Raw genomic sequence first — 21,470 nt, 5'->3', positions numbered from 1 at the left:
TGATAATGTTAACTTACTGGTCTATAAGCACATTTTTATTTGTTATGTAGCAGATAGTAAACTTAGTGCCACCAAATGACTAAGTAATGTCATACTCACTTTTGGATAGACTAAAGTATAAAGAGAAAAGAAGGAAACAGGGCAAGGATATGAAAGAAAAAATAGGGGGAAAGGAGAAGAGAAGGTAGTTTGGTGATATCTCTATTCTCTGAAAACTTAAAGAAATTATCCTTCTCCTTCAACACTTACAACAGAAGGTAAGATTAGAACCATCCTAGCTGTTTATAAAACACGGCAAAACATATATCCAGGTGATTCTGTATTTCAAAGCAATCTCCCAAGAAAGTTCTATATTTATTCTAATGATGCCATCAATCCTCAAAATACTCATAAGGCTGCCTTCTTCAAATTGCAGCCAGAGATGATTTACTAAGCACAGAAAAAAAAATTTATTTTTGATCCTACATGGTATTTCCCAGATTGATTTTCCTCCATAGTCACTCAACTTGCTTTCACTGAACTTGCTGATATTGTTTTAAAAATCAAATTCTTCCCTAAAGGGCAAAGATACATCATACAGAGAATGTAATAAAACATTTGCTGCACTTGAGTCAATCCTCAGAAAAGAGTTCCAGAGATGTTTGAACAAAGACAGGGTCTTTTCGATGACCACTATAAAGAAGATAGCAGTCATTCAGATAAACAATGAAATCTAATTAATTGGACCTCCTTAAAAGTGGGGTATTTTGGATGATACAGGGATATAAGAAAATTAGATAACCAAAGTTATAAACAGAAGATTTAAACCTTTTTTATTTATTTCATGGTATCTTAGGACATATGATTCTGTACTTTTTAAGTACAGTATGTAGCTGATTTTTATCTTTCTCACTCATGGTCATCATAATGTCCATTAGTTATAAACCTATGTTATAAATATAGAAACAGTTAAAGATGTGTTTAGGGCTGTTTCTATTGTATACTGGGTCAAATTGCAATGTTTTAAAAATTTTAGTTTGCATTTATAGTTTTTCTCTCTTCTTATGCATGGGCAATCTTTCAGCTGCCATTCCTTCTTGTTATTAGTAAACCTGGCTCTTGCAAATTTCCTGCCTATGAAATTGCTGCTTCTAATATGCTAATGGGTTGAGCAACTATGTAATTGTGAAATGGTAGGGGTGGTGGGGTGGAATGAAGAGTCATGTAACTATAAGGTCTATGATATTTGCAAGAAGCAGGTTATTGGTATAGTTGAGGCAGGAAGAAACTCTGGGTGGCAATCAGCACTGCAGGTGTTCATCTTATCCCAGGGAGGACCAGAGAAAAAACTTACTCCCCTGTGAACTAGACAGACTCCTACCCTGGAGTAGAGACTGATAGGACTAGGGCAGAGTTGATGAGAAAGTTCTGAGACAATTAATTCTAAGCTGCTTGCTAGTCACTCCCAGACTTCTCCTCTTGGGGCAAATAGCTACCATTGTAAAGAACTAAAAAAAGATTATAAATCTGCTAAGTTAGAAACCTGATATATATAAAATGAAATTAACAAAACAAAAAATAAGCCAAAAAATTGTAGGAAAAGTGAAAAACCAACAGCCAATTTTGCCTTTTGCGTACAGGGAATAACACAAGACAACAATTCTTGCCCTTATGGAACTTGGGTTCTTCTGGAATATACTAGTTACATCAACAAAGGTAAGTGGGATAATATCTCCCATTAGACTTCCAGATTGGATAAAACCTAACAAAATAAGAACCCAAAATGTGTGTTATATTATCAGATATGCATTTAAAACAAGAGAATTCAAAAAGAATGAGTAAAAATGTACCAGGCAAGTAAAAGCAAAAAGAAAGAAAGAAAGCAGGGTTGAGATATTAAGTACATATAAGGTTAATTTAAAGACAAATTAACTGAGCAACAATATCTAGGATGGCTAAATGAACATGTTTTTTAGTATCCCTTCACTACTTGAACACCAAGAGTTATCTTTGTGGAGAGCCCTCAAGAAGAGGTATTGATAAATAACAGAGCAGAAAAATAGGAGCTAATAAAAGGAAAAAGTAATATAAAAAGATGTTTTTCTGTCACAAAATAATAGAATCCACCAATTATTGGTCCAGGTGAAATTCAGTAGTATAAGTATCACACATGGTCTTTTTGATTCTTTTCAATAAAATTCTAACACCAAACACAATGTGTATCCCATCTCTACTTTCACTAGCTATGTGACTTTAAACATGTTCTTTAACCAATTGAGGCTTTAGTTCAAACACTGTTAAATGAGTTGGTTGGATGTGATGGCCTTTCATGTGAAATATTTCTTTAATCCTGTGAAATTACTGTTATCAGTATATGTAATACCTTGATATTTGAAATATATACGGAATATGGACTTAAAATATTTTGGAAGAAATAATTATTGACTGCACCTTTCACTTTTCAGTGTTACAACCTCTTCTTTTGTCTGATTCAGAAGAGTTTTGGTTATCTGTAGTTCATTTTCTGCAAAGTTAATTCTTCTTTTTATGTCTTCTTCTTGTCTTTCTTTTGCAGTCAGTTCTTCCTGTAAAGTTTTATATATTTGTTGACAAGCCATTAAAGAATCCTCTTTCTCTTTAAGCAATCTGGTATGCCTAAAATGGAACAGGAAAAAAACCCAATACACATTAGGCACTATATTTTTATGTTTATCAAAGATATATGAAAATCTCATTTGAAACTAAAGACTATAATTTTAATTTTAAAACAATGTTTTAAATACTAAGAAAATGGATAGTTCTGTGGTATTAAAACTTCTCCATCTAGAAGGAGACAAAATCAATGAACAACTTCAAGATACTACAAACTTAAATTTAGGTATTATATGTGTAAATAATATGATAAGAAAAACTAAGTACATCTCAAATAAAATGTTACTTAAAACATGATTTCAAATTCAATTACTAAAAATATTAATTTAAAAATTTGCAATGTATACCGTGACTCAGAAATAATGGATTCAAACTTCAGTTTTCTAAGTTCTCTTTGACAGTCATCAGCTTCATTAGATTTATTCCTAAAATAATATGAAAGAAGTTCAAATATTTTATTTTAAAATAGTTCAAGCGTAAATGTTTTCCTTTTTAAAAAACATTTTTTCCTTTATTACTTTTTTAATCTTTATATCCTATTTGTGGCTATATATGCATACTTCCTTGAAATTAGAAATATATAGTCAAAGGGTGTTTTTCTTTGCCAAAAAGTAATCTGTTAGTTCAACAATGTGTTTTCTATATAATTTTATTCATCCATAAACGGAAATTTCTTAACATCTTTGTATTATTATTTCTTTAAAGAAATAAACATTCAGGCCACTGCTATAATGGCTAAGTAGGCTCCTATCAGACTGGTCTGTATATAAATAAAAAGTCTAAATTTTGGACAACATTAAAAAAGAAAAACCCTATTTGAAAGCATTGAAAAGTGAACAAAAGCAAGAAGATTCTGGAGGGAAGCTGACACGGGGAATGAGGTGACAGCATGGGAGTCAGGTTTTCAAACCTGAGGCCCCAGTCTGTACCATGCAGGGGAATTAACATTCTGATATAAAACAGTCTGGCCGAAAGAATGAGAGTATAGTGTTTGGGTCAACCATAGGTACTGGAAAGTAAGGAGTGACTCAAAATAGGAAAGAGCCACAGACAGACAGTCCCAATGCATACAGACTCTACCCACATACCTGGCGGAGCCCTGAGCTATACATGCACAGGGCATGCCCAAGATAAAAAAAATTAAGCAGAGATTTGAGCTGTTGCCCTAGAGACAGACTTTACAGTCTGAGAGCAATCAAATTAACTGCCTGCTTAAAGCAACACCACTCCCACCCCCACCAATAATAGTATTTGGAGAAATAGAACAGAATCCAGAATTTCTATAATATACTATTCAGAATGCCCAAGATATAATAAAAATTACTCAACACAGGAAGAAATAGAAAAGCATGACCTATTCTCAAGAGAAAAGATAGTTAATAGGGACTGCCTCTGAGATGACCTAGATACTGAAGTTAGCAGGCAGGGATTTTTCAAAGAGCAGTTATAACCCTGCTCAAAGACATAAAGAAAAATCCACTCTAATTAGTGAAAAGATGATAAATCTCAGCAGAAAAACAAACCATTAAAATGAACCAAATGGAAATTCCAAAACTGAAATAAACATATGTCTTCCTCTCATATAATTGGGATCTGTAACAATACTCAAAAAGTTAATATATTAAGAAAGAGTAGTATTCCAGTTTAAGTTTGTATAGGCTGCTTATTAATAAGCCATTATCTGAATGTATCTTAAAATAGCTTATAAACTGTACAATGAAGTATGTTTGTTAGATTGCCAATGAGTTTGTCCTACTTGCAGAGTGACTTTAATTTTTTTTTTTTTTTAATTTATTTCTGAGAGAGAGAGAGACAGCATGAACAGGGGAGGGTCAGAGAGAGAGGGAGACACAGAATCTGAAACAGGCTCCAGGCTCTGAGCTAGTTGTCAGCACACAGCCCGACGCGGGGCTCAAACCCACAAACTGTGAGATCATGACCTGAGCTGAAGTCGGACGTCCAACCGACTGAGCCACCCAGGTGCCCCCAGAGTGACTTTAATTTCTAATAAGTAATTGTTTGCATCATGAACATACACAACATTCATTTATTTTAAACCATTTTTACTGTAAATATGATAAAATTATATGCTACAGAGAACTGCATAAAATAATTATATAATGAATTATAAGGAGAAAACTCCTATAACTACCATTCAGGTAAAAACATAAAACCTGACCAGCTACCCTAGAAGCATCATGTCCATGATCCAATCGCAGCCAACCCTCTCCTCTCCGAAATAACCATTTTCATGAATTTTATGGTAATCACTTTGATTTTCTTTAGAGTTTTTTAGCCAAGTTTTATCTTTGAACACTATATTTTAGTTTTACTTTTTCTTTTGTAAGAACATCTTCTTAAAACATGTCATTTCCTTTATTAACTGCTTTTTGAAAACTAGATTAAGGTACTGACATATAATTAAGTGCATATACTTTGTTATGTCTGACATATGTATTAAGCCCATGAAACCATTACCAGAATCAAGTAGCACATGAGCGTATGAGCATACTCAGAGCTCACATCTTGGTCTCTAAGGCCATTCCTATTCAAAGGAAGCAGGACTACTCAGAGAAATGGCTGATTCCAAGGTTGGGGCAGTGTAAGGATACCTGAAATATCTTGTTATGCCACAAAGTAAGGACGTACTCATAAATGATGATGAAACCAGGTTCCAATGTTACAGGAGCAGAAAGAGAAAGAAGGAAGAGGGGCAAGGGAAAAGGTGAGGAAGAAAGCAAATGGGTTAAAATGTTAATCTGGATAAAGGCCATTTGGGTCCTCTTTGTAATACCATTATGTTTATAACTTTTTGTAAGTTTGAAGTTATTTCTGAATAAAACATTAGAAATGAAGGAATAAGGAAAAGATTGACATGCCATTAGAAAGAGGGCAAAGATTATAATCAGGTGAGTCACAAAGGAAAAAATACAGAGTTGAATATGCAGGAGTACAATTTTTCATCAATCTAGTTCTTTTAAAGTTATTATACCTACTATTAGCTAGGTAGGGGAGAAATGGGTATTTACAAACACTGCTGAGAATAAAGTTAGTACAATCTTAATGAATCATTAAGCATTAAGTATCTAAAATTATTTAAGTTTGATTCAAGCAAAAATTATCCAAAGGAAATACATGTGAATAGAAAGATTTCCCTATATGAATTTCAAAGTACCCTATTTATAAAAGTGAAAATTTTAGAAATTCTAAAAAACAAAAGATTAGTAAACAAGTTATATTTATCCATTGGATAAATATAAATTGGAATACTATATATCCATTTAATGGTTATCTATAAATGTGTGGCACCTGGGTTGCTCATTGCTTAAGAGTCCAACTCTTGATTTTGGCTCATGTCGTGATGGTTTGTGAGATCAAGCCCCATGTTGGGCTCTGTGCTGATAGCACTGAGCCTGCTTAGGATTCTCTCTCTCCTTCTCTCTATGCCCTACCCTGCTCATGCATGCTCTTTCTCTCTCTTTCTTTCTCAAAATAAATAAATAAACTTAAAAAGTTATAAAAAATAGTTCTCTATAAATGTATTGTATAATGACATGGGTATATCACTAAGTGAAGACATGTTAAAAAGTTTATACAGTACTTAGAAAAAGTAGACTTTAAGAAGAAGTCCTTAGAAAAAAGGACTAAAAGCATTTATCACAATACAACTATGATTTTCTTTTTTATATATTCCTGTATTTTCCAAGTTTTATATATTTGCTTTGAAATAAAACAAAAATGTTTCTTTAAAAAATGCTTTGAGCGCAGGGTAATAATGTATGGAAGTGTTGAATCACTATATCTATAACTGAAACTAATGGAACACTGTATGTTAACTAACTGGAATTAAAAGTAAAACTTTTAAAAATGCTTTGAAGTTCAGCAGCCCCATCATGATATTCATTCTATGTTCAGACTCATATACAATTTTCCAAATCCAGAGGAAAGGACAATAGTTGTTTTAGTGGTTATTTTGCTAACCATGTGTTATTTTGCTGATCTAGGAAGACTACCATCCCAAGGACTGCCCTCACCATGGTCAGCTCCCACCCCCATGCCGGTTAAGCCATTCTTTCTATGTTCCACCCTTCATGACACAATTGTTCACTTCATTAGGGTGGGGAGTGGGAGAATTGGAGAGAATAGAAAGAAAGCCTACATCTCTTTAAATACTGAATTCCTTCTTTACTCTCAGCAAACAGGGTTAATATTTTCCCTTAAACTGCTTTGCATAAGCCTTCAGAAAGGCCCCTGCTGACCCTGCCAATCAACGTAAAGGAAATAAGGTGTAATAATTGTATGTTTTTCTTGATTTGAAAGGCAAGTTTCTATACCATTCCACTGCTTCATATGAAACAGTCATTCTCAAACTGTTTCCTTGATACTTCCACTTTGCTGTCCAAAAAGCATTCCAAATCCAATACATCAAAAGCATAGTTTTCTTAATCTCTCATCCCATATCTATTTCTTTTATAGATTTTCCCACTTCAACAAATGATACCAACACAATAATGATATGAATAGGGCAGCACCTTATATATCTCATGCTACTTCAAGACAGCTCTTACTTCCTTGTTACGGTTGAGAAAACAGAGACTAGGGAGAGAAGTCACATGCCTGAGGTGACATAACTACTAGGTAGTAATGCTGGAAGCAGTCTGGATCCAGAGTCGAGGCTCTGAGTCACTATACTCAACTATCTCTCCATTGTCTACCCTAATGCTGAAAATCCCCAAATCTCACCCTTTATTCTTTCCTTCCCAGGTCTCTTGCTCCCCAGGCACAGCTACTCCACCAATAAATCCTGTCAGATTGGGCCGACATGTATTTCTCTCCATCTCAACACTATAGCCTTACAGTCAACCAGTCATGCTTCACTCGCATGAACACACACTATCCCACCTGGTCTTGCTGACTGGTCTTGTACCCCCACTCCAGTCCTCTCTCCATGTAGCTGCCACGTCCACCTTTTAAAACAAATCAGATCAGTTCACGCTTCTGCCAAACATTTTCCAATAGTTTCCCGTCATCCTCCACATAAATCCAAAATCCTCAGTAGGCTCTAAACACACTGGTGTATTAAAATTTCTTATTGTTGCTATAACAAACTGCCACAACTTTAGTGGTTTAAAACAACACAAATGGATTATCTTACACTTCTAAGGCAAGAAGTCCTAAAATCAAGATAACACAAGGGCTGTGTTCCTTCTGGTGGTTCCAGGGGAAAATCTCTGTGTCATTGAATTTTCTAGCTTCTAGACACCACCATACTTTCTTAGCTTGTGCTCCCTTCTTCTGTCTTCAAATCACAATATTTCAAACATTGCTTCCATCTTCACATCTACTTTTGTGACTTTGACCCTCTTGTTTTCCTCTTATAAGGACCTTTGCAATGACATCTGGCTTGCCTGAATAACTCAGGATAATATCCCTCTCTCAAAAAAGTTAATCACACATGCAAAGTTCCTTTTGTTATGCAGAGTAACATACTCACAGATCTCAGGGATTAGGACATGAAAATCTTTGGGGGCCATTATTCTGTCCACCACAACTGGCCTTCCTCATGTCTTGAACTTGGTCATCAAGTTTACCTGGTCTCCCTTATGTCATCAGCTTTCAAAGCTTCATTATCACTCTCTCACTTTAGCAAGCATTACTGGTTACAGCTTTCTTCCTGGCCATAGAGTCCAATTATCATCTTTTTTTTCAGGATAAATCCTGCTTGTCTAAACTAATTGCGGTAGTCTTGTTCCCCTTGCCAGTGATTCATTTAGGAGAGGGTACGTAAAGGGTTCCAGCCAAAGAAGGAGAGGGCTCTTTGGTGGCTTCTGGGAAAAAATTGTTTTCTCCCTTCTGAGGAGACACCAGAAAAACAGGCCCTTCCTGTCTTCGGCCTGGTCACATTTGGATGCGGTACCTGGAACTGTAGCCATCTTGTAATCACAAGGGACTTAGGCTTGGGGTTAAGCCAGTGCTAAGGACAGCAGGATGGAGACAGAAAGGACATCAAGATCCAGGATGATTGAGCCACTGGATCCACTAAATCTGAAACCACTCTACCTCTGTTACTTGTAGCTCAAAGCATCTTTACTGATTAAATCTGTTTTCAAATATATAACAAATTCTTATAAACCTTGTAAAATATTTTCTTATGAACCTTAGGAAAAAATGAACTTCAAGTTCATCCATTTAAAAACTGCCTCTTCCTCTTAAGTAAAAATCCACAAAACTTATATCCAAACCTTTAAAATTCTTGAAACAAAAATTACCCTTAGTTGGATAGGTGAAAATCATCCCCACCTCCAGCTCCCACAAAGGTGAGGATTAAAAATTTAAAGAAACTTTATTTCACAGCACTTCCAATTTCTGGAAGATCTAAAAGGTTTGGGTATAGACAGTAAATCTCCAATTTATAAAATTGTATAACAAAAATTTTGAGTGAATTATTTTGACTTCTGGGAACCTCCTGAGCTCTGAGCATGCTGAACAGTCCCAGGCTCTGATCCTAAATGCCCAACCTACTCTATCCTCGTTGTGAAGGAGGATGGATGGAGTAGAGATGGAAAAGCAAGATACAGTCAGCATAGAGAAAGGTCTCCAGCAGCTGGGGCCATTTAAGTAGGTCTTTCATAACACAATTTTCTAAAAGTGGATACTCTGTCCATTTTCTAATTTTAAGAAGCTCTTATAGGGGCACCTGGGTGGCTCAGTCGGCTGAGCATCTGACTCTTGGTTTTGGCTTAGATCACCATCCCAGGTAGTGGGATCAAGTCCTGCATCAGGCTTCATGCTGTGAGTGGAGTCTGCCTGAGATTCTTTCCCTCTCTCCTTCTGCCTCTCTCTCCTGCTTGTATGCTCACTCGCTCTCGCTCTCTCTCAAATTAAAAATAAAAAAGTTCTTTTATCAGCAGGAAGCACCAGTTTTAGAACCTGAAACAAAAGTATCAGCATTTTTGCAATTGGATAGTGATTTCCTCCAGGTAATTTATTTGATGGACTTTAATGAGGTGGTATTTCTCACTCCAACTCCAGTCTACTCTGACTCTTATTTCTCAGCACTTACATTATAAATTATGTTAAAAATATAATTAATAAAAAATACCACAAAGCATGTGTCAATATTAAATGGGAATGTTCCTTATATATATAGAAACTGCTGTGCCAACTGATCCAGTAAAAATCAATTCATATAACAACCATTGAGCTTTATTATTTTTCCTCAGTACGCTTATTTCTGTAGTTAGCTTCTCTCCTAACTTGCCAGGACCCTGTTCCATATGTTGAGTCTTGATGGGTCCATAAATTCCCTTTTAGTTTAGTTAGGTATAAGCCCAACTTTTCTATTCCTGGAATGTGCCTTTGTCACTTATTGAGCTACAAGAGTCAAAGTCACACAGTAGCTGTGGCCTGATTAGGTTGCCCTCCACATGAGGCATCCATATGGCCAACCTCCCTAANGGCACTCAACATTTTGCTTCTCTTTTTTATGCTTAAAAAGTTGCTTCCTGGGCTCAGTGAGTCATCCAAGGACCTCCTGTCACTCATTCCTTCAACCTTAGCCATCATATACAGATGGCTGAACTACTATATTTACTGTACTATTAACCACAGTGTTATAAAGCTTGAATATTTGTTTCCTCTTGTTTTTCAAAAACAAATTATTTTGCGACAAATAATTCATGTATACATCATTTTGGAAGGCCTTTTTCGAATTTGTTCTTCCTTGTGCTGTTAAGAATTTTATTAAACACACTGTTCTTAGGAGTAGTTCATAGTCAACACAACAGTTGGTTGCTAAGCATTCTAAATATTTATATTTCTTACGAGATCCATTCTTCCAAAATGTAGGAACTGAAAACCAGAGCTACAGATTATATACCACAAAGAAAAAAAATCTATTTTTCAAAGATTACATAAATTCTATTTTAGTGTTATAATTATAGATGTATGATATTTATACCATAAAGTAATTTTTGAAACTTCTGTTCTAAAAAAGTTAATGCTCTGGATATTTTATAAGGGCATATTCTTATCTGTTGTTTTCCAATATTTTCTTTCTCACTTATATAAAGTGTAAGTACTCCAGCATTTCAAAGATACTCAAAGATGCTTCTTCAAAGATACTACCTTTTTGAACTTAAAATTAGCAATTTTATAAAACAACTTCAAAGTTGTTTCTTCTGGATAGATAAGAAAGAGAGAATGTTAAGAGAAAAAAAATTAGAGAGTATTTCACATTAAGTTACATTTGAACAACCAGGGAAACCTTCCATACAAGAATAAGTTAAGTTCCTTACTGAGGGAAAGAAATATTTCATGTATTTAAAAATATTTATAGGTCCTTTAATATACAATATAGGCCAGAAAAGTACCTGCGAAAAGCAGGAGACCACACTCACAGAACTAAATCACTGCCAAAGAGTCACAGAGAACACGTGGTAGGCGTGGGGGAGGATCTTTCTAAAAATCTTACAGGTTGTTCAATGTTCATCTTACGTGAGCTTTTCTTTATAGTTGTCAATCTCTGTCACTGCCTTCTGAAGTTTTAGCCCAAGTGCCTCTACTTGACATTGTAAACCTGAAATGACACAATGTATTAATCTGATTAGTACATGCTAAATGTCCAGATATTTTCATAGTGTAAACCATATTCTTTTAGAATTGCCACTCAGCTCCTGTAGCATACTGCCACTGTTTACTCCACTTTGCCTGGATATGCAGCTCATCTCTTCTCTGAAACCCCATGGAAATAATGGTTTTTTGACAGATCCAATTTATTGGCCTCTTTCTGCCGTCAACATCTTGCTAATTTTCAAGCACCTAATAGCTCAAATTTTACTGATGTTTTTAAAGGAAATTTATGTAGCTGACACACATATGAATGATGTGATCATGTGGCTAATCTCTGAAACACCTGACTGCCTGAGTTCGCTCTTGTGGTCTGGAACTGAGAAGTATCACTGAAGCCTCCTGGTAGAACTGAAATAGACAACCATGTGCATTGCTCCTGATAAAGGATTTGTTAACTCTGGGTAGCAACTAATAGGCATTTTAATGACTTTCAAAGCCAAGAATATACAAGCAGGAAGTTGGCTTCCATAGTCTGGGGAATTCAAGCAGTGTTTGAGGAAGATTATTCATGAATCCGTATCTAACGTGTGTGGACACAGAACTGAAACTAAACTAGAAAGAACAAATGGCTTGAATGAAGTGGGTCTTGCCGTTAGCCTGTGTGTGGGAACTATGATCTGAGCCCCCACTGCAATGACAGCCCTTGGTGGCACTCTTTTTGAGTAGACTGACACAGATGGACTAACTGGTTTCTATGGAGAAGATAATTTAGCACACTGGAATTATAAAATTTCTATGTTATATCTGTTCAGATGTTTTAATAACATTTTTAATAGTAAACTTTAAAATCTTTATGCATCCATACACATACATAACATTTCTATTTATATCCTCAATCTGCCTTCTTAGCTTTGTTTTATGAAGAAAAGTTTAAATCAGAAATAAATTCACTCTAAATGAATGTTTTAATTAGTATTTTCCAGACATTAGTATAAATCTTTGTTTATCAGCACTTTCACATACATTATTTAATTTTGTCTCTCAAACTTCTATCTGGTGCAAATAGCCGCGTTTTTCAGATGAGAAAAAAGGGAGAGCTTCTCTGATTCTTTTGCCCGGTATCTTCCAATGGACAAACGCATTAGCCAACCGTTTAGACTGAAGGTTTTAACTTAGCCAAAGTGATCAACTTGAGAGGATAGCCCCTCAAAGTAAGATTCAGTATGGTAGATAATATTTGTGGGGTACACCTTTCCCAGTGACTGAGTAATTACATGAAGGAAAAGGTAACATACATGTAAAGAATTTATTTTTGAGTACTACTTTCCGGAACAAAGTGGTTTCTTATGAATGTTGCACAATGTATTGCTTTGTTATTAGGTTCATATGGATTTGCAAAGAGGTTCTATTCACTAAGGCACAGCCAAAATATTTCAACCCATCCTCTGAAGAATAAGGAGGGATGAGGGATGGAGGTTACTGTTTATTGATGGTGCCCTATGTGGTACTATGAAAAAATGCTTTCTCCTATATCATTTCACTCATAACACAACTACTATGAAAGACAGATACACATTTTATTTTTACCAGTGAAGGAGGACCTGAGTAAATAACTTATCAAAGGCCACATAACTAGTTAGACGTGATCCTGTGATTCAAACTCAGGTTGGACTCATCCCAAAGTCCTTACCTTTCTAACTCTCCTACATGGACTCAAACTGTAAAAGCTGCAAGGGGATATGATATTTGTCCATGAAAGTATGGTTCATGTAGTTATAGATCTATTTAACATATCTAAGAATCTTCAAAGAGATATACTTAACAAATGAAAAGTATTATTTTCATAAAATATGTAATAAATTAGCAGATTAACTCCAGGACGTGGTTTAGATGTAATTTTTGAAAATTCAAAATTTAATGTAATTAATGAAAGATATTAAGACAAATATGGTATCACTGTGACCAATTTTATGACACTGACATCAGAGAGAACTATTATGCCTTCTTATTAATGTCCCTTGGTGCTTTTGTCAGGACATAATCTTAAACTAGATAAAGCATGGGTCTGAGCCCATCTAATAAACTTCATGTTATCACTCCTAAGTACAGCTATTATTAAGAGGAAGAACTGATTATTTTGAAAACAAACTCTAGATAATTGGTACTTGATATGTGAATTTTATCCAATTCTCAATTACCTGCTAATTAGTAGAACAGTAGATAGTAAAAATGACAGCATGTTTACAGAACTGGAAAGTATTCTTAAGATCACATTTGAATATACTTGTACATCATAGTTCCAGAATTTAGTATGTTTAAGGGAAAATAAACTACAGTCATGACCCAGTATACTTTCCAGTATTATTTTCTCTGTATACCCACCCGAATATCCCTTTCTCCGTTTCAAGGTAATCATAGATAGCTTGGTCTAATTTGCAGTGCCCAATGAGTGAAGAAGCCACTTACTTCAGAAAATTTACTATGTATTTACAGCGTCTCTGAGTCAAAAGAGGGGAAAAGAAATAAACGTTTTATTCTACAACACAAAAACTATAGAAGGCTGTGAGGTAAATGGAAACGGAAAATGCAAGCAATGTCAACAAAGAAATCACTTTATATAAACAAAGAAGATACCACATAGAACTCAGAAAAAAAAAGGATTCATTATGAATACTCCATAGTGTAAACAGACCAGCAGTGTATAATTAAGAGTTAATATATTTTCATGGCTGTTTTTTGTTGTTATTGTTGTTGCTTGATTTTTAATTTTGGTTACATTTTCTCTAATAAAGAAGTACTAAGAATAATTTTAAAAACACACAGAACATGTCTTCACTATTCCGAATAAGGAATAAGCACACTATTAGTTTATTATTGATTCTGGTAGACTAGTAGGGTCGTGCTGTTTTTGGAAGCAGAGTCCCCAGTTCCTGTCCTTAATAAAGGAGCATAGTTAGGATAAGAACCAGAAAGATTAAGCCACCTGCACAAGACAGCTCCTTCAGTTCCTGAGGCAAAGAGTTCTTAAATAAGTGTATTGTTCTGTGCAGTCCTTCTCTATAGCGAAATAAATTCAACTCCAATTTTCTGTCATTCAGCATGACATTGGATTATGAGGCAAAAGGCCTTAAATGCCTACAAAAAGAAAGGAAGCATTGGCTTTAAACACCATGCAGATGTAAGGCGGAACCCATGGAAACAATCCAAAATTTACAACAGCAAATTCTACTATGATTTGACTGCGTTCTTTACAGATATTAAATAAGAAGCAAATGATTTTAAATGAACAAGACAAAAAAGAGCTCTTAGCCTCTCTTCACATGAAGCCAGCTGCTTGCTGGATAGCATTACACAGGCATCAGATTTGGAGTAATTAGTCATTTAAGAGAATGCTGTTATTCTAAAAGGTTTCTAGAAACTACAAATACAAAAGGTATTCATAGTTATTTTATAGAAGGATATAAAACATTACAGTCACTTCGAGAGTATATTCAGGATAATGTTTGAGAAAACAATGACTAGAACCTTCATAGTGGAAAGATATTTCAAGCTTAAATCTTTCTGGATAAATAAAAAAAATCTGGTTCAAAGTGGAGGAAACAGTCTAGGTTCAAGAAGCTGAATGAGAGGGTGCCTGGGTGACTCAGTCAGTTAAGCGTCTGACTTGGCTCAGGTCATGATCTCACAGTGTGTGGGTTCAAGCCCTGCTTCGGGCTCTGTGCTGACAGCTCAGTGCCTGGAGTCTGCTTTGGAATCTGTGTCTCATTTTCTCTCTGCCCCTCTCCCATTCGTGCTCTCTCTCTCTCTCTCAAAAATAAATAAATGTAAAATTAAAAAAAGAAGAAGAAGAAGAAGAAGAAGAAGAAGAAGAAGAAGAAGAAGAAGAAGAAAACCAAACAAGCAGAAGAATTGGCCCCCAGAGATCCAGATCAAGGGGAATTGTTTTTAATGAGAAATTGAAGACTGTATATATATATGTAATATCTATATACATATATATATATATATAGTGCTGTATATATACTTTAGAGACGAATCTTGCTTGTACAGTCAAGGATGATAGCATGCTCTGCACAAAGGATCAACTCAGTTCTGTGTGTTCAAGGCACAAAAGAAGACAAAGGTTAGAGAACTTGATGTGGAAGTGGGGGATGAGGCTGAAACTAATTAAAGACAACTCATTGGATTCTTGGAATAGCTGGAGGGGTATGTAATAACAAGGACAAGGGGGTTGTTAATTTCATTTTTTTAAAAGATATTTGGATATATTATTTGGATTTGGGAATAATTCATTCCACAGGGAACCATTCTACAGTGCTTGTGAACTTAATGTAAGCTTTTTAAAAATTTTTTAATGTTTTATTTTATTTTTGAGAGAGATAGATAGAGACAGAGTGAGAAGAGGAGGGTCAGGGAGAGAGGGAGACTCAGAATCTGAAGACAGGCTCCAGGCTCTGTCTTCTCATGAACCATGAGATCATGACCTGAGCCAAAGTCGGACGCCTAACCGACTGAGCCACCCAGGCGCCCCTAAAGTACACTTTTTAACTTGCTTCTTAGGTGTGAAAAAAAATAGTACTTTTTGCAGGTGTTTTTAAAAACTGCGCAAGTGGTGTTAAGCTATAAATCTCATTTTAATTCCTACTTGGCTTCACTACACATTGTTTTTGAGATCTACCCACATAGCCATACACAGATATGATTCATTCCTTTCTGTCATATAATGTCTAATGCATGCACCTATGTATTTTACTGATCTAGTCCCATAGTGATGAAACCTACTTGCTTGCAACTTTGTGTCACCACAAATAATCCTGCAACAAAAGCTTTTTACCCGTATTCTTGTGTACTTTCAAGGGAATTTTTCTGGAGTAAGAGGTCACAGGCATACACATACTTCACTAATGCCAAATGGTTCCCAGGATGGAGCACGATTGTATCCTCCCACCTCACTCAATGAAGTCCTCTGCTTTCCTATATTTATTAAAAAGAGCTTTTTACGGGCAGAAGGGTGCCTCAGTCGGTTAAGTGGCCTACTTTGGCTCAGGTCATGATCTCACTGGTTCATGAGTTCAAGCCCCGCATCAGGCTCTTTGCTGCTCGCTTGGAGCCTGGAGCCTGCTTCAGATTCTGTCTCCCTCTCGCTGCCCCTCCCCCACTCACATTCTATCTCAAAAATAGTAATTTTTTTTTAAAAAGATATACATTTTTTTTTGCCCATCCACAGGGTGCAAAGTAGTGTCTCGTTGGTAATCTGCAATTCTCTGCTTACTGCTGAAGCTGATCATCTCATCTTACACATCTTAGTCAGTCCTGTCTTTTTTTTCATGATTTGCCTTTTCCCCAGTCTCTTTTCTGTCTACTCTAATCGAGTTTTCTTCTTCATTCTTTTACAAATAGCTCTTTTTAAAGTTATTAATGACATACTACCCTGGCAATTCCAAAATTCAGCTCACCATTCTTTCATAATTAAAACGTTTAGCAGCATTTGACCCAATTGTTTGTTTTCTCTTTGAAACACACGTGTCTCCATTATACTATATACTTTCTGGTTTCCTCCCACCTCATTGGCTATTGTTTCCTCAGTCTCTATTGATGGTCCTTATTCTTAGATATACTCTAAATGTTAGGAAGCACCAGAGTTCAGTACATAGCCCTTTTCTCTACCTGCATTTTCTCTCTAGCAGACCTCATCTAGTTTCATGGCTTTGAATAGCATCTATATAAAGTTGTCTTCTATCAGCATTATCATAACTAGTTAAGTGTTGAGTCCTTACCATGTACCAAGCACTATATTGTAAGTGCGTTATACTAATTTAGTCTTCACAATGTAAACTACATAGAATGCAAATTCTATGATAGCAGAAACCTTATGTTATATTCATAGTGTTTGAGACATGGAAAATACTCAAAAATTAATTGTTGAATGAATGAATGAAATTTTGCAGATAGTAGAAATAAGGATGCTAGTAAATAAATGTTTAAAATTATGTACCTACGGTTAAAAGATATGGAACCAAAAGAGTTGTACAGTTTTCATTCATAATACCTAATATTCATCTAGGCATTAAAATGTAACTTTCTTATTAATAGGTCCTTCTACTTCAGTAGGCACTTATGGAGTATCTACTATGTTATAGGTAGGGTCTATGCAAACTGGAATCAGTGTATAAATATCAATAAGATATATCCCCTTGTCATTAGAAAACTTACAGTCAAGAGCCTCATTTTGCCTTCAAGAATGACGACTTAGGTTTTAAATAACAAATCAACTCCGTTAAACCCAAACCTGTTTTATTTTTCCAATATTTTAAATAATTGTATTTAGTTAGGTAGTTAATTACGTGGTTGAAAATGTGGGATTTTTGATCAGATATAAGCGATATGAATGAACATAATAGTAGGCTGCACTCAGTTAACATTTATGTGTATATATTATATCACAGTTTGATAAGCTTAGACCTTTACAAAAGTAATGTTTCACTTAATTTTTTAAATGAGCATTAACAGAAGAAACCTTTCAGATGTAAGAATATATACGAATAATAGAAGAAAGTTCTATAATGAGTATTCAACTCTATCAATTGCAAATTAACATATTTTAACTTTAGCAAACATTTCACAAAGCTCAGATGGTTATCTAGCCACTTGGAAAATTCATTTCATTTTAGGGTTTATATTTCAGAGGTTTGATTCACATCTATTTTGAAACAAGTATACTTGAAGTACATTAACATTTTCCACATAATGCCAGAAAGGACTGAAATAACATTTGGAGATTTTAATACATCAGATGCTGGAACAGGTGTGGATATACAGCTAAAAAATTGCAGTTCAGTCCAGATGTGGTTATGTTAAAACCAGAAAATTATTTAGCTAGGTATGTGTTGGGAAGGGAGAGTAGGGATATTCATTAAATCAAGCTAAGGAGATAATGAGATATTTAAAATTTGGAAGTCAATTATATTCTGATATTAAGAATCAAGAATTTGCTCCAGAATGCAAAAAAAAAAAAAAAAGTTTGTAAATGTTCACTGGAGTTTATTCTGAACATTAAACCAACCCAATATAACAGGAATATAATGGTAACTTATGGAGGGCCTTATGAAATATTACAAATTATGGGTGGATAAGATAGGTGGAGACTTAAATTCAATTTTTATTAGTCTGGTTAAAACTACTCTTTCTCAACTGGCAAACAGAAATAATACATCATCTATATCATAGGAACAATCTTGATGGATTTAGAAACTTCTGAATATTTTAGAACAGTACTTTGTTTTCTGACAAATTTGTACATATAAACAAATTCACGAGCCATACACATATATGTTATAATGAGAATCTTCAAGACTAAAAAATACTAGTAATGGATATGGACATGTACCTATAAAGACATTTGTGGGGTAAAAAGAAAAATACTTAGGGTTAATAATAAAGTAAATGAATAAATGGAAGATAGAGAAGTTTAGATCTAAAAATATTTAAGATATTTTCAAATAGAGTCATATATCATATAAACTCAGTTTCTTTAATAAATTGGTGTGTTTTATAATCAGAATGCTTGCAGAGATTTCTGTATACAGGATACCTTTATGCGAAACCATGAAGGAGATGAAGTACATCTTTAGGCACAGGGAATTCTGATTTTTCCTTTCCCCTTGTTGTGCTAGGATGGCAGTAAAATAGGAAAGGGCAAGAACTTCGTCAAAAGTTTGCTTTCATGCGACAAAATTACTTTGTGCTAATTGCATTAAAAATTATAACACACAATTATATAATTTAAAGGTATCAAGCAAAAAAAAAAAAACCAAACACATTTTATAATCTGAAGACTAAAGAGATCATAAGGCAACACTAACAGATATGTGAAAAGATTTAGCTAGGGTGTTTAACACAATATCATTTTAACAGAAAAAAAAAGTAAAAACAACTGTCCAAACCTAGGATGCAATTAAATAATTATGATTCACACTAAATGAAAATACTACGAATATTTTTGACATGGAAAAACTTCACAAAGGGGAAATGGGAGGTTGGAAATTATAAAACTCTACTGTTCCATTCTTATAAAAATATATATTCAAAACAGAGAGTCTTATAGGATATACATCAAATGTTTATAACTCTCTGTGAATGTCGAGATTTCCTAGTTGATAGTGAACATGGCTTGTTTTGGTAATAAGAAACAAACAAAGAAAAATCATATTAAAGTAGCCTAAAATATACCCATACCCATCTCATAACCCATCCCATAACCCATTAGCAGTTCCCATAACCTGTCACCAGGTATCTGCTGTCCTCCGGATCTCTTCACCTGCCCCTTATGGAAATTTGTGCTTACCACCAGTACTGGAAGTGATCTGGCACCATAGTTCTCCTGAAGTTTAAATTAATGATAACAATATATATGTTTTAATGCTCCTAGGCACTAGAGTTCAAAGGTTAAGAGCCCAAATTTTGGCAGCCCAGTTCTGGAACCAGGATCCAATTCTGCTGATTAGTAACCATGTAGCTTTGGGAAAATGACTTCATTCCCTAAACCTCAGTAATCTCATCTGTAAACTGGAGATAATAAAAGTGATTAATCTAAGAGGACAGGAGGGTAATAATAAGTGAGTACGCCATGACTATATTGTGCCTGGCACTTCGTGAACATTAGCTGTTATTTAGGTTGCAGTGGGAAAGCTACCTGAACTCATGGGAATGATTTTTGGGGTTTTTTTTAATGATATAAGGATAGTATTAGTGGTTAGCAAGTAGGAGAGAGATGCTGGTAAGAGATAAGAGACATTGGACACAGGGCACATGGGGTGGTGATTTTTTTCTCATTCAGCCAGCGTTGTTATTGCTCATGCTATTGGCCGAGAAATGTGGCTGTCTAGGGGCAGTAGGTGTGTTGTGTGCCTAAGTGAGTCCATGTATGAAAGAATGACTCGTGAGTATAGGCTGGAGTGTGTCCATATGGGTGTTAGGGACAAAGCAAACAAACACTTTCTTTCCACTGCTTGGATGAAGTTGTCCTGAAGATTCAGCATGCTTTGGGTAGAACTCATGTGATATGACACAGATCTGTTCCTGAACAAGCCTAGACTTCATCACGATAGGTACCTAATTAATAATGCTAAATGACCAAATTAATTGGTGATTGGTGACTGAATGGGAAGAAGAGGACGTACATTAAGGGGGTGGGGGAAGGGGAACACAGTCACATTAGGCTACAAGTATATAGAATGGGAGAAAGAATTAAAGGGGCAAATAAGCCCATTGGATTAAAAAAGAAGAAGAAAGAAAAGATAATGTCTAAAATTTACCCTAAAGTCTTGAGGGGGATAGTCACAGTGGAATTCTGTTCATTGATTCTTCCATCCACCATACAATAGCTGACTCTTGAATTAACTGTAACCACTCCCTTCTACAGCAACCTTTTCAACTACTGTTAAAGCTAACCAAGGCTGGCTAGAAGATAAATTAGTGGGGGCAAATGGACCTTTGGGCAAATAGGAATTAAAATTCATAGTTTCCTCTTGTTATTAAAGGAGTATTTTTTAAATTCTAATACTCTATCCCAAATGTAATAATTTGGTTTGCTATTTATACCAGGAAAAACAATTTAAAATGCAATTTAATATTCTCTATTTGTATAGTTCTCTAAGGGTTCCTATAGTCGATTTTGTTAATTTTGCTAATGTTCTAAGATAGGTAAGAAACACTATCAATATGTCCATTTCACAGATGAAGTAATTGAGTCAAAGAAATTAATAACTTGTCAAAATGCCATAAAAGGCATAAATAGAGCCAGAAGGCAGAAATATTTGACTGTTGGATCACTATTTTTTTTTCAACTAAACCTCACTGCTCATTATGATCATTTTTCACTTTAATAGAGAATCTACTACTTAAGGAATATAGTACTTATGTATACTACAAAATGGATGAAACTCAAAAATATTATGCTAAGTCAAAGAAGTCAAACATGAAAGATCACAGATTATATGGTTCTATTTAAATGAAATGTCCAGAACAGGCAAATCTACAGAGACAGAAAGCAGACTAATGATTGATGGGGGAAGGGCAATAGGGTAAGGAGAGTGGCTGTTAATGACTATGATGTTTCTTTTTGGGGTGATAGAAATGCTCTAGATTGTGGTGGTGGCTGTGTACCTCTACAAATATCCTAAAAACCATTAAGCTGTATACTTAGAATGGATGAATTTTATGATATTTAAATTATTTCTCAATACAGCTATTTTTTAAAAATGCAACAA

General features: G+C 35.0%; 1 protein-coding gene across 1 annotated transcript in view; it reads right to left on the bottom strand.

Annotated features, from left to right (window-relative positions):
• Nucleotides 1-21,470, bottom strand: part of LEKR1 (leucine, glutamate and lysine rich 1) — a 171,177-nt gene that overhangs the window by 47,484 nt on the left and 102,223 nt on the right. The window contains exons 6-8 of the mRNA XM_077750101.1: nt 11,128-11,209; nt 2,979-3,056; nt 2,431-2,634 (exon numbers count right to left, since the gene is read on the bottom strand). Coding sequence (XP_077606227.1) covers nt 2,431-2,634; nt 2,979-3,056; nt 11,128-11,209 — 364 coding nt within the window. The remainder of the gene's footprint in view (nt 1-2,430; nt 2,635-2,978; nt 3,057-11,127; nt 11,210-21,470) is intronic.

This window comes from Crocuta crocuta, unplaced genomic scaffold, assembly GCF_008692635.1.
Source record: "Crocuta crocuta isolate KB4526 unplaced genomic scaffold, BGI_CrCroc_1.0 scaffold19, whole genome shotgun sequence".
NCBI lineage: Eukaryota > Metazoa > Chordata > Mammalia > Carnivora > Hyaenidae > Crocuta > Crocuta crocuta.
The sequence above is the reverse complement of the archived record's forward strand: the minus strand, read 5'-3'. Positions and strand labels throughout refer to the sequence as shown.